We start from the raw sequence: 13449 nt of genomic DNA on the forward strand, positions 1-13449 counted from the left end.
GGTTCTTTTCACGGAATCAAGAGTTGTATTTCAAATGCTGACTCTTGGTTTTCCTGACTTGAGTCACTCTAATACCAACTGTCAGTATCCGTGAGCAAAACAGCATTTGACGTAAGAGGTGAATAAAAGCCAAGGGGCCCATAGAGGGAACGTTTTGACTTGTTGAGTAGTGCCTCTCCGAGAATTTTGGGCACCTGATTTAGGATGCCCCCTGGGCGCCTTCCTTTGGAGGTTTTCCGGGCACGGCCAACTGGGAGGAGACCCCGGGGTAGACCCGGAACTCGCTGGAGGGACTACATGTCCAGTCTGGCCTGGGAACACCTTGGGATCCCCAAGGAGGAGCTGGAGGGTGTTGCTGGGGAGAGGGACATCTGGAGGGCCCTACTTAGCTTGCTGCCACCGCCACCCGACCCCGGCGGCTGAAGATGAATAAACGAATGAATGATGAGTAGTGAATTGGACACATCTGGTAATATATTCTCAATTTATGGCTACAACTTTATTACTGAATCTAATGGAGTCATGAAATGAGATGGACTGCAAGTTTGCATTTAAAAAATTTATTTATATGGATATATTCATCTATAGTTATGTATGAATAATAGTATTTTATATGTATATGTATATTTATATATATAAATCTACACATCCTTTCACATAAAGATTTGAACCACATCTTCGCAATGCTAACAAGGATTGAAGCTGATTATCCACACTGCGGTTAAGACATTTTGGGGAAAAAAGCAGAACAAAATGCAACAACTGATGGCAATGTCAATCCAACAACCAGCAACTCAGCCATTACCTCACCTCAGCTTATTCATTAAGTTACAATCACCTTAGCAATAATACAATCATACCGTATGCGGATAATGCTATATATTCCGTTACTACACACATGTCGTCTGTACAGTTGGTAAATGCAGCGCAGCAGAGAGGAAGTTGGGAGTTGCTGGTGCCTGCAAGAAAACACTGGATCAATGTTCCGGTAATGCTCATCCTCCCTTCCGAGACCATTACAAAAAAACACGACACGTTCGGGGTTACAAGAAAACACGACACCACTAAGGTAAGACCGGAGAAACCGGGAACTGAGAAACAACATTTTCTCTTAAGTAAATATTACAAAGGGACATATTCATAAACAAGTGTGGACATTTCATTTCATTGGTTCAGCGTGTTCCCATTAATTGATTTCATCAATCCCAGGAATACCAATCAATACCGTCAGTCGGTACAGCGTGACATACTGCAGTTCAATACACTCTGATTTGTCACGATGCAAATGACACATTAAAAAAAAAAGACCCTCAACTGACACACACACACACACACGTTTACCAGGTGACTGACGTAAGATTGCCCTCATTATCCTCGTCAAGGTGTCGTTTCCACATTGATTCGCATGGACCGGGCGAACCGCTAAACAATTTCTGAGGAGGTACAAGTACAAATTCTACCGCAGCGACTCCTTTGCTCACGGGTTTACTTCCACATTCTCTCGTTGCCGTCTACAGTTTGTTTTTAGAGAGGAGTCTCGACTCTCCTCTGAAGTCATTCAACGTCAAAGGGGTTTGTGTACACAACTGCCTACATTTGATAAGAGCACCACCAGTCGAAAGCAATGTGTGCCACCACAACCTAAAGAATAATACACAACTGAAGAAAATCTATACAACTTAAGTCAAAGCAGTCACGTATTGCACTACCAATGCGAAAATACAAGTCTACACTATACAAAAAAGGTGCACCTAACATTTGTACAGTTGCAAATATTTGCTACACACAAACACAACGAGAAACATATACATCAATGTGTCTGTATGTATGCATTACCACAACACAGGCACTTTCAGCCCTACAGTACGATGACGTTTTATTGTCTTTTCCCCGTTTCAAATAGCATAACGGCCCACTAGCTCAGCTTTGTCAGGGGAGGAGCGAGATCTCATTAAGAGCAGGGCCAGAATGGGGAGCCCATTCTGTGGAGGTGAAGCGAGTTGGCAGTCTACGCAACTGGCTGCAGCAGCAAACTCAGCCTCCAGGCCCCATTGCTTCCACAGTAGGGCTTGAGCCAGGTAAACGGGACTGGGTGTGACTTCATGAGTGGACCTTGAAGGCCAGCAGCTGCTCAGAGTGCATGTTGTTGAGAGAACGCAGGTCAGGCAGTTTGAGAAGAAGCTTGGTGAAAATGGCCGACTCGTTCGGATGATTCTTGGTGATGAGACTCCGCAGTGCTCGGATCAGCGTCTCCTGCAAAGCCTCCACCGAGTTCACGTTCTCAATCCCGGAGCGATCTAAAGACGATAAACAAAATGTTCCCCTTATACCAATCTTTACTCGTCCTGCCAACCCAATGCTGCAGGGATATGCTGAGATTGAAAAGCATCAGGAGCCAATACCAGGATATGATCAATAAAATAACACAATAGAATACAGTCGATGCCATCACGGTGTCATAGTGGAAACTGTAACAGCTCAGTACAGTATCTACTTCTGCACTTGCTGAGTGATCTCGACACTAAATGTGGAAGAGTTAGGAAAAGAGAAACAGAAAATAACAAACCTGCTGAGACCAGAACCACCGCAGTGAACAGGCTCATTTCCTCCTCACTCAGGCCGAGGTTTGTAAGCTTATCACTGAAGTCAAACATGGAGTTCAGCAGGTCGCCAGCACCCATGGCCCGCAGGGTGTCAACGCTGTACTTCTTTCCGCCCAGGAAGGTCACTGTCCGATCTTTCACGTCAAACAGGGAAGCAAACCGCACCACTAACACCTGCCAAAGTCACAGCACTAGCCCATCAGTCTTGGTATAATTCTACTTCAGTGGTGGCCATTCTTTAGCAGGCCTGCATCTGTACCAGATCCTCCATCTATATGAGGCGAATGTGGAGTGGAAAAAAAGGATGGATGGTGGAAAAGCTTTAGGTTATGAAAGAGTGAAGAGTGAAAGAGTGTTATGTACCTCAAAGGTGCCAGCCTTGAGCAGGCTGACCTGGTCGTGCTGGGAGAGATCCCTGAAGCCAGGGATCTTCTTGGCAAACTCCACCACTTCCCTGACAGCAGGAGTGAAGCTGTGAGAGAACTCCTCCCAGACACCATGCCCGGACTTGTGAGGGTCCACACGAGGAGATGTATTCATTGGACACACCTGAGGGGGGCATGGCAAATAAAAGGTTAATCATGAAGCGTCTCTCCACTGTTGAATGGGGAAAGACTAAATCAGGCTGCTTTCTGAATACTCACGAGATGCATCCTGTTGCCCCCTCTCCATTGGGGTCCTCCAATGTTCCCATTGAAGGGGGCTTCCACTTGATGAGCTCTGAATGAGCCACGAGTATACGCTGGGCAGTGGCCACTGGCTGAACTGTAAGGCAGTCTATATGAGCAGTGGCTGGGGGGGCTGTCCTCCTGATGAACAGCCATGGGACCTTGGGGACCAGAGGCAGAGGAAGCATCTTGGGATGCGATGGTGACTAAGTTGTTCTGCTGGTTCCATGCCTCCTGCCTCCCTTCTATTATACTATTGGTCATGTTGTTGCCGATGTCGGTGCTTTTGTCCTCCACACGGGGGGAGCTGTGGTCCTCAGCAGCTGGACCAGCCTGCTCCTGGTTGTACATGAAGGTCTCCTTGTGGGCCCTGGTTACTGTGCCGATCACCTCCTCCTCCCCACTGTCGGACGCGTTGGACGAGCTCGAGCTGGGGCTGGTGTCCATTGCAACAGCAGGCTCAGGATCGGAGCTGGAGTCTGATTGGCTGGAATGAGGCGAGGAAGAGGGTGAGGAGGAAGAGGTGGGGCCGGTCTCTTCTGAACCTGGCTCTACAGGGCAAGCTGTCATCGGTTTGGCGAGGGGGAGAGGCTGGCTGCTTTCCAGCTGGCTGTGTAGCTGACTGTTGTTCATCATGTTGTTCATGGCACTCTGCATCTCAAGCAGCATGCGTTGCTTCTCCCGTTTGGGGATACGGCCAAAACGCACAGCTTGAAGAACAAGAACAGTTTAATTCATTTAGGTTCACCTTTACCAGTCAAAACATCATTACACTTGCATGTAATTCAGAGGCAGGTATGAAACAGCAGTGGAGACTCACAATCTCTCGACATCCCCACCATGAGACACTTCTTAAAGCGGCACTGCTGGCAGCGGTTCCTGTTGATCCTCATAATAGGGCAGCTCTCATTCTTAAGGCACTTCTTATACTGGATGTTCTGTTGGATGCTCCTCCTAAAGAAGCCCTGTGCATCACAAAAATCAAGAATAAGCAGAAAGGTATTTAGTTAAGGCTAGATGTACTGGTGGGATCAGGTCAGGGGTGGGAAAATATTAAGGATGTGTGTGTCTTCCTGGGATATTGTGAGGTTTTCCCTTAAGCTCTGTTCCCCACAGTGAAGTAGGCCAAGCAGCAATGTGTAGTGCGAGTGCCTGTACTTGTTATAGGTGGATGCACTACTTTCACTGTGTCTTTTAGTCTCAATACAAAAGGCCCAGATTGGCTACCACCCAATGGGAAAGTGTTCCTGTGGTGAAAGTAAATAGGCAAAAGATTTCACAGGATTTTATGGCGCACCTTGCAGCCCTCACAGGCATGTACCCCATAGTGAAATCCAGAGGCAACGTCACCACACACTTTACACAGCAGAACCAGGCCGTTGATTTCTGATGTAAATAACAAAACAAAAAAAAACAAAAAAAAGGAAATCAGTTTAATAGTGTTTTCCCTCATGACAAAGTCAGCAGCAACAGCAGCACACTAAAACAGGCAAGTCATTGTCTCACTTGTGATGCCACATTTCGCAGTGGAGGAAGAGCGCCCTGTTCTCTGAGATGTAGGGAGGGTTTGGCCAACCACTGGGAGAGTTGGGTCAGCTGCTGGTCCCTGGCCACGGCTCGGGGGGGAGCCATGAGGCGGAGATGAGGACTGATAACTGCCATTGGAGGAGTCGCTGTGACAGGACTCGGGGCTGGATGCAGAGCTGGAGGAGCTGATGTAGGCTATTACACCACCTAGTGGAGAGCAGCAGGAAGAGCAGAAAACTAGATTGAATCAGAATGGCCCCCCCACCAAAAAAAAAGCCAAAAAGAATAGCTTTTAAAATGGGACTCGTGACAGAGAAGGAAAGGACACACTAAGTGTCAGCGAGAGTACCTTTCAGGATATTAATAAATCAACTTGTCCTTTTAAGTGTCTTAAAGTAAAGCAGACAGTTTCAACAATTTTTTTTTTGCCTTGTGCTAATCTAATGTGCATAATACAGTGCATTTATTTGAGTTAATCTGAAAAACATGAATTTAATTCACAAGAGTTTTGGATGGTCCCACTCTACTTATAACTTTATTTCCTTGCTTACCACCATCAAAAATAAACTGTTGCTTTGGAAATGCTACGTTTTTAATATAATAAATAAATAAATAAATATATATATGCCCATTTTCTTGCTACTATTAATGTCCCCAGAAAAGAAAGGCAGCCTGACTAAGCTGCTGAGCCTTTTTTTTTCTTTGTTGTTGCCTCAAAACAGGCTGACCTGGTTTCATCCTCTGCCATTCTCCGTGGTTAGATAACAGCCATTACATAATACCCCTTTCACGAGGGTGTGTGTAGTAAGTTGACGAGCTTTTAAAGGCAGCCATTCACAGAAGAGGACGCATGACATCAGCGCACAGTTCTAATGACTTTCCAGACACTTTTTAAATGGCCGGACACAACCACGTGATCATTCAGCCGCGACAGCGCACATGTGCATACCACAATCGTTTACATTTACTTGCGCAGTTTCGTTGCGTTTGTTTTGACGCTAAAATATTTGGACGTGCCTGCAGGAATGGGATCGTTTGTTGAAAATGTGCAGAGTTTCAGGCCTGGCTGCCATTAAGTTTGTTTTTGTTTTTTTTTTTGTTTTTTTTTACAATTATAAGGCGAAAGGGCGCATTACAACACACAGACTGTTCATGGTGACAAAAACGACGAAGCGCACAGTTTTATTGCCCGGTATATCCAATCTCAAATTGTGGGTTCAAAAATCCCGGGGCGACCGCGAGACCTGTTCAGCCAATTAAAGCTTCGCGTCCACGCGTCAGATAAATACCGCAACGCGTTCACGCGCTCATACTGCAGCGCGCGACCCATAAAGTCGGGGTTCACCTCTTGGGGTCTCCCCCCGCACGCGTTACGCACATATACCACCGCGGGCCTTAAGCACAGGACAACGTTGTCGTTTTTTGTTTTTTTTTAACAAAATAAAAGTGCGGCTGTCATCGTTTTAATTGGTTTCGAGCCACGCGTCAGCGCTGCTGGCCACGCCCCCTCCCCGTGATGCGGGACGGCGGGAAAGTGGGTCAGGGCGCACTGCCGCAACACATCTCACGTGGACCGACGGCTGGTTCCACACCAGCTCGCGGGGGGCCAAATTATGCAACGTCTGCGTCACGGCACCCGCGGACCAATCGGCGGGCACGCAGGGTGGAACGTAAACACAGGCGCACATGGCTAGGCTGAGCGGGCCATGTGAGAAACAAGACCGCAGCGCCGCCGGGGCCGAACTGGTTCGGCGGTACCGACGCCCCGGCGGCCCTCCTAAGCCACTTTAAAGTCGACCAGAAACGTTACTAAATGCGGCGTTGCCGCGGAAACAGCCAAGTTGAGAAAAGGCTCCTTTGCACGTCCAGAAAGCAGAACCGTGTCCAGAGCCCCCCAACCCCCACCAACTTCCAGGTGTGGGCCGAAGGGGACCGACTCAGTCGCAGTTTCCACTAAAACCCAACAACCCACAAAAGACACGCGTTGACCCCCGACCCCCCCCCCCCCCCAAAATAAAGGCAACTGATCTTACCAGCCTTTGTGGACTCCATGTTCTGGGGCGTCGATGGGTTTTCCCTTCTTGCTACCTGAGTTGCGAAGCCGTTTTCCTGCTTCAGCGATCAGCAACCGGGAGTCGCTGGTTGATCCTGGATCCGAGTATCGGGGAGGGGGGTTGAGGCTACAACACGAAGCGAGTCATCCGGGGGGGGGGCGACTAGTCCGGCTTTAGCTCGGCGACCCGCCAGTAAACTCGTCGGCCGATAGGAGCCTTTGGCTCGTCCGGGCTTGAAGCGGTCTTCGTAAGACCTCGGCCGCTTTACCGAACCGGTGGACAGGAACGAGAGACGTGTGCCGCGGGAGCGGGAGCGGGAGCGGGAGCGCAGCCCGGCTTGGTCGCAGGGACGAGAGAAAGTGGCCGGACTGGGCAAGTGCGGCGGCCGTCCCCGGCAGCGCTCGCTGGGCGACCATGTGACCCACTTCGCTGGCTCCTCCCACTTCCGGCCCCGCGTTGCTGTCAATGTAACCCACTGACACACTTTCGGCAGTCGCAGCGCAGGGTTACCGCCCAGCCCCCCTCCCTCCTCCTCCTCCTCCCCCCCCCCCCCCCAAAAAAAATAACAGCTTTTCAGACACAAACTATTCATTTGGCTCCAAGGGGGATTTTCGGAGATAGCTGCAATTTGAGCCTAAATCCTTAGAAATAAGACGTGGTCTATTTTTTGTGCATATACTGTTTGTTGCTTTTCTTACGTTTTAACCCCCCCCCTCCGTGAATTGGGTTGTTGATGACTCCATATGGCGTCTCTTGGGCGGTATCCACACATGCGGCAGCCCCCATTGCTGAATATCCGGAATGAGGCGGTTAGTTTAGCAGTGGTGGAAACGGCAACCACTTCAACTGACAATGAATAGTCAAGGTTGTGTAACCGGTTATTTTCTTGCCCGGTGCGGGATTCGACACGAGGTGTACTGCACCACAAGGCGACATCACTAACCGCTCGGCTAAAGGCTCAGACCCGGTAGCTAGGGGCTAACGTGTCTTATTAGTAGTTTACAGTTGTAACTATTTTATGTGGCCTACCAACACGGGGATTTGAACGTTACCTCCGGCTTGGTCGGGCGTCCCTGCAGATGCAGCCGGGCGTGGGTATGTGTCCTGGTCTCTGCACTAGCGCCTCCTCCGGTCGGTCGAGGGGGGGGGAATAGCGTGATCCTCACACGTGCTACGTCCCCCTGGTGAAACTCCTCACTGTCAGGTGAAAAGAAGCGGCTGGCGACTCCACATGTATGGGAGGAGGCATGTGGTAGTCTGCAGCCCTCCTGGATCAGCAGAGGGGGTGGAGCAGCGACCGGGACGGCTCGGACTGGCCAAGTACAATTGGAGAGAAAAAAAAGGGGGGGGGTCCAAAGAAAAAACTTATTTTTTTTATAAATGTACATCTATACAATTTGTTGGGATGTGCTACTGCATGACTACTTCAGACTGGTGTGTGGCAACCAACAAGGTGGATGGGTGGTGACCCGCGATGCAGGTGGCCCTGACTCTGACGGCGGCTGCATATTCTCCGAATCAGAAGACTGGTTTAATGCATGTAGTTGATTATTTGGTGCAACGTGCACACTGGCTTTTCGTTGTTTTCGTCGTGCTTTTCACAGCAAAAACATTTTGAGATTTTCTGGTGCAACCGGTTATTTTCTTGCCCGGTGCGGGATTTGATACGGGGTGTACTGCACCACAAGGCGACGCCACTAACCGCTCGGCTAAAGGGTCAGACCCGTTAGCTAGGGGCTAACGTGTCTTATTAGTAGTTTACAGTCGTCACCCTCTCCGGGAGCGCGCCCTCGCGCTTTGTTATTCCCGCGCTCCGAAGAGACTTCTGAGGATCTGCACACTTCCGGATCCCACCGCTGCCACCAATGTAACCGGTTATTTTCTTGCCCGGGGCGGGATTCGATACGGGGTGTACTGCACCACAAGGCGACGTCACTAACCGCTCGGCTAAAGGGTCAGACCCGTTAACTAGGGGCTAATGTGTCTTATTAGTAGTTTACACTGGCAAAAAAAAACAAACAAAATTATTCAGTAATTAAAATTTATATTTCAAATTGATTACCACACACTATCATCCAGTGGTCCAATAACAATCTAAAAACACCATTCTTGGGCGTTTTCTCGAAACTTGAAAAGGTTTTTCCCTTTTATCAGTAGTGACAGGTGATGTATATTTTTGCAACCCATTAAACCAGACTTCAGCTAAAGTGAATGCGGAGGCTGGGGTCACTCAGGCTTTTACTCTTACTGTGAGTTGAGTAATGATAATTACTCTTCAATATATTAATAACTTCAATGAGTGTGACGTATGCAGACTGTATGATAACGCCTACTGAATCGCAGGCTACGACGCAAGTCCATAAAAACGTCATCAGCGCGCGTGCCGCATCAGCGCGCGTGATCAATCTCCGCCGCTGGTAGAGCAACATGGCGCCAAGCAGGAATCCAGTCCTTTCAATCGTCGTTTTGTTGAATCCATCGCATTTGGGTCACAGATGCTGACAGTGTGTTTGTTTGTGTTTAGCGCCAGCAAAGACTCTGCGTCGCGTTGATCAGTGCGTCATTTCCTGCTGCATTTCTATTGGTTGGTTAGTAGACGTAGGTCGTAGCAGCAGGCACATTGTGAGATGGTCGTGCTAGGGGCGTCCGGGCAGCGTGGCGGTCTATTCCGTTGCCTACCAACACGGGGATCTTGTGTTCGAATCCCCCGTGTTACCTCCGGCTTGGTCGGGCGTCCCTACAGACACAATTGTCCGTGTCTGCGGGTGGGAACCCGGATGTGACTAGTGTCGCTGTAGCTGCGCTAGCGCCTCCTCTGGTCGGTGGGAGGGGGAACTGGGGGGAATAGCGTGATCCTCCCACCTGCTACATCCCCCCGGTGAAACGCCTCACTGTCAGGTGAAAAGAAGCAGCTGGCGACTCCACATGGAGACGTCTGCAGCCCTCCCCGAATCGGCAGAGGGGGTGGAGCAGTGACCGGGACGGCTTGGAAGAGTGGGGTAATTGGCCGGATACATCCATTCCATTATCCAAACTGCTAATCCTGCTCTCAGGGTCGTGGGGACGCTGGAGCCTATCCCAGCAGTCACTGGGTGGCAGGCGGGGAGAGACCCTGGACAGGCCACCAGGGCATCACAGGGCCCACACACATTCACACCTAGGGACAATTTAGTACGGCCGATTCACCTGACCTACATGTCTTTGGACTGTGGGAGGAAACCAGAGCCCCCGGAGGAAACCCACGCAGTCACGGGGAGAACATGCAAACTCCACACAGAAGACGACCTGGGATGACCCCCAAGGTTGGACTACCCCGCGGCTCGAACCCAGGACCTTCTTGCTGTGAGGCGACCGCACTAACCACTGCGACACCCTGCCGCTGGCTGGATACAATGGGGGGGGGGGGAATCCAAAAAGTAGAGATGGTTGGCCTAAATTTTTGACGCTGTCAGACTTTTGTCCCAGATTATCTTCGGTCGCAAGACCGTAATAACGGCCGTCTTCGAACCTGTCTCACAGTGCGACCTACGACCAAAGACACCGCCACGTTTAGGCATCTTTCGTTTGAGACATTTGGGCCGTCTTATTTGGGCCGTGTTAAGTCAAGTCAATTTTATTTGTATAGCCCAATATCACAAATTACAAATTTGCCTCAAGGGGCTTCACAGCAACACAGCATTTTTAATCAGTTGATGGAATGGGTTGGGGGAAAGGGTCTGCCGATCAATGATATTTATATCTTAGAACCTTGTAGACAGCGATTTGGTAGTAAACACCAAATGACTGCTAGGCCGCTGGATCCATGTATACGGCTGAATAGATGTTGTTTTCTGCAGCACGGCTCACCACACCTCCGTCAGATAGTGTTCTTGACCAACATCCTGCTGGGTTAACATGACATGGAGCTGTTTCGGTCCTTTTCCCACTCGCCCATCACAAAACTCTAGCTGGAAGGTGACTGACGATCCAAACAGAGATATAACACCAGGCATTTCCTGAGGCAGTCTCAAACCCCGCTCCAATTTCCGCTTTAGAAGCAAGCGATTCCATGCTTTACTCTCCCATTCTTATTTTCTGTTTGGGGATTTTGGTCCTCGGGTCAAGGCTGACTGCCGCCCTAAAGCTAAACTTATTTATAAACAATAGAGCTCTATTGTGAAAGTAATGTGAGAAAGAGCTATAAATATCTATTGTTCTCACTCCACCCATTTATGTCCTCTCAAGACGACCTTGCCTTTGACAGATGGCCTAGGTGCATTGAATTAAAATACACTTTTCATGACCTCTAAGATTTGTAGTGTTTCTGAACAGTACCCGCTTTATCCTAAAGCTAGAAGGTACAGCGCCGCAGCACTAACCTGCAGGCTGGACTAAAGTGCAGCTGCAGCTCGTTACGTAGGCAATGTAATTAGCCTTTATTCCACAAGACAGTAGAGATGGATGGATGGATTGCATTTATATAGCGCTTTGATGATAATAATGGATGGATGGGAAACATGGGAAGACAGGGCAGCAGAGGTGCTGTGGCTGAATTCGAACCCGGGACCCTGTGATCAGAGACCCTTTTAGCTGGCTGAGCCAGCAGGCCGACCACTTTCAGAATGTTTTGAGTGGCAGAACGATGTGAATTTGAGCTACCTTCTGCATTTAGTGCGGTACATCGCAACCATCTGCAAACTTCAACAATTGTACGTAGGAGCAGGCTGTCCTGTAGCATTAGCTAAAGCCATGTACTTCCGGAGTAAACAAATCTGAAGTATGATAACTAAAAGTAATAATAATGCATTTTATTTGTGGGTGCCTTTCAGAGCACTCAAGGACATCTTACAAAACAGTTAGAAACAAGCAGCGCTGTATCAGACAGCATAAAATCAGACAAACCAGGGGTATTGTTCAGAAAGCTGCAGCTCGTCTGCTGTTCAACCGCCCTGAGTTCTCCCACACAACTGCCCTTCTCATGTCCCTACACTGGCTCCTAGTAGCTGCTCACATCCAGTTGAAGACTCTGGTGCTAGCCTACAGGGCAGTGAAAGGAACAGCTCCTTCCTATCTCCAGGCCATGGTCAAGCCCTACACCCCCGCCCGACCACTTCGCTCTGCTGCCGATCGACCCGGTCACGGCTCTTTTCTGTCCTGGCCCCACAGTGGTGGGATGAACTCCACACTGATGTCAGGACAGTGGAGTCGCTGCCCATCTTTTGGAGCGGGTTGAAAACTCACCTCTTCAAGAACTACTACCCTGTTACTTGCTCTTAGCACTTACTGTGTTCACTCATTTAGAAAAAAACTCTGTCTTGCACTTTTACTTTAGCACTGGTTTTGCTCTTAGATGCTTGTTTAGAGAGAAGATGCACTTACGACCTCTGATGACTAGTAGTTCTCCTGATTTCCTACGTTAAATGATGCACTTATTGTAAGTCGCTTTGGATAAAAGCGTCGGCTAAATGACTGTAATGTAATGTAATGTAATGGTATACAATAATTGTAATGAATGAAAGGTCACGTGTTTAACTTGACCTACTCACGGGTGTACGTGCAGTGCGTGTGACGTATACAGGAAGTTAGAAGCGCATGTTATGAAGGTTGTATGTCGGATGAACGCTAGTAAAAGCTACGCAGTTAAGAACCTACGAAGTCGGCTCGTTCTTGAATTATTCTTATGTCAGTAAGACAAGGCGTCTACGGACATTACATGGTGTCAGAATAGTCTGTGTATCGGAACACGAGCGGTCATGCCGAAGTTTAATCCGCCGAGTGAATTCAAGTTTGACTGCCCCGTTGAATGGCCGGAGTGGAAACAACGGTTTTCGCGCTTCAGGCTCGCGACAAAGCTGGATAAAGACGACGGGGAGATTCAAGTGAGTTCGCTGATTTATGCAATGGGCAGCGAGGCTGAAAAGATATTCAGCTCGTTTGACTTCGCGGCGGAGGGTGATAAAGTGGACTATGATATCGTACTGAAAAAGTTCGACGACTACTTTATTCCCCGCCGTAACATCATACATGAGAGGGCGTGCTTCTATCAACGTAGCCAGCAGCCAGGAGAGACAGCGGAGATGTACATCCGGACATTGTATGAGCTGTCTGAACACTGTGAGTTTGGGGACAAGAGGGATGAACATATCAGAGATCGTCTGGTAGTGGGCATAAAAGACAAAGTGCTCTCCCGTCAGTTCCAGCTCACAGCGGACCTTACTCTGGTGAAAGTCATTGAACAAGTGCGCCAGGCGGAGGCAATAACAAAGCAGCTCAGCCTCCAAGCTAACCAACCAGAGGCCCAGCTGGCTAACGTTAATGTTGTCCGACGGCGGGACGGACGCCAAAAGAAAAAGGGCGGACAGCGTCATGGTGGCAGCAGACCTGCAACCAACAAAGTAGATGAATGCGGGAGGTGCGGCAAGACGCAGCACACCGATGAGCGGAAGTGTCCTGCAACGAACAGTAAGTGCAACAAGTGTCATAAAAAGGGACATTGGGAGCGTGTATGTCACTCTAAAGCGGTGAGAGAAGTCACTGAAGAGGTTAAACAGCTGTACTTTCTGGGAGAAGTTGGCAAAGAGAGCAGTCAGGAAGATTGGACTGTTAGTTTAACAATAA

At 49.1% G+C, this 13449-nt stretch overlaps 1 protein-coding gene across 2 annotated transcripts; it reads right to left on the reverse strand.

Moving 5' to 3' along the window:
* Window positions 1-544: 544 nt before the first annotated feature.
* nr1d2b (nuclear receptor subfamily 1, group D, member 2b) lies at window positions 545-7256 on the reverse strand. Of its 2 annotated transcripts, XM_056298562.1 has the most exons (8): window positions 6832-7256; window positions 4778-5005; window positions 4569-4657; window positions 4092-4236; window positions 3248-3981; window positions 2967-3152; window positions 2567-2777; window positions 545-2297 (listed from the first exon to the last, which is right to left on the reverse strand). In XM_056298562.1, the coding sequence occupies exons 1-8, from the start codon at window positions 6848-6850 to the stop codon at window positions 2101-2103; spliced, it is 1809 nt and encodes a 602-aa protein (XP_056154537.1). In that variant the 5' UTR covers window positions 6851-7256; the 3' UTR covers window positions 545-2100. The 2 variants fall into 2 exon arrangements, with proteins under 2 accessions (XP_056154537.1, XP_056154538.1); XM_056298563.1 differs by lacking the exons at window positions 4569-4657; window positions 6832-7256 and having other exon boundaries at window positions 4778-4909.
* Between the last annotated feature and the right edge of the window lie 6193 nt (window positions 7257-13449).

This window comes from Lampris incognitus, chromosome 18, assembly GCF_029633865.1.
Source record: "Lampris incognitus isolate fLamInc1 chromosome 18, fLamInc1.hap2, whole genome shotgun sequence".
Taxonomy (NCBI): domain Eukaryota; kingdom Metazoa; phylum Chordata; class Actinopteri; order Lampriformes; family Lampridae; genus Lampris; species Lampris incognitus.

Coding starts and splice junctions, on each gene's coding strand:
- nr1d2b (XM_056298562.1), bottom strand. Junction 4,658..4,777: donor TGCGAAATGTGGCATCACAA/GTGAGACAATGA, acceptor TATTTACATCAG/AAATCAACGGCCTGGTTCTG. Junction 3,982..4,091: donor GGTGGGGATGTCGAGAGATT/GTGAGTCTCCAC, acceptor TTGTTCTTCAAG/CTGTGCGTTTTGGCCGTATC.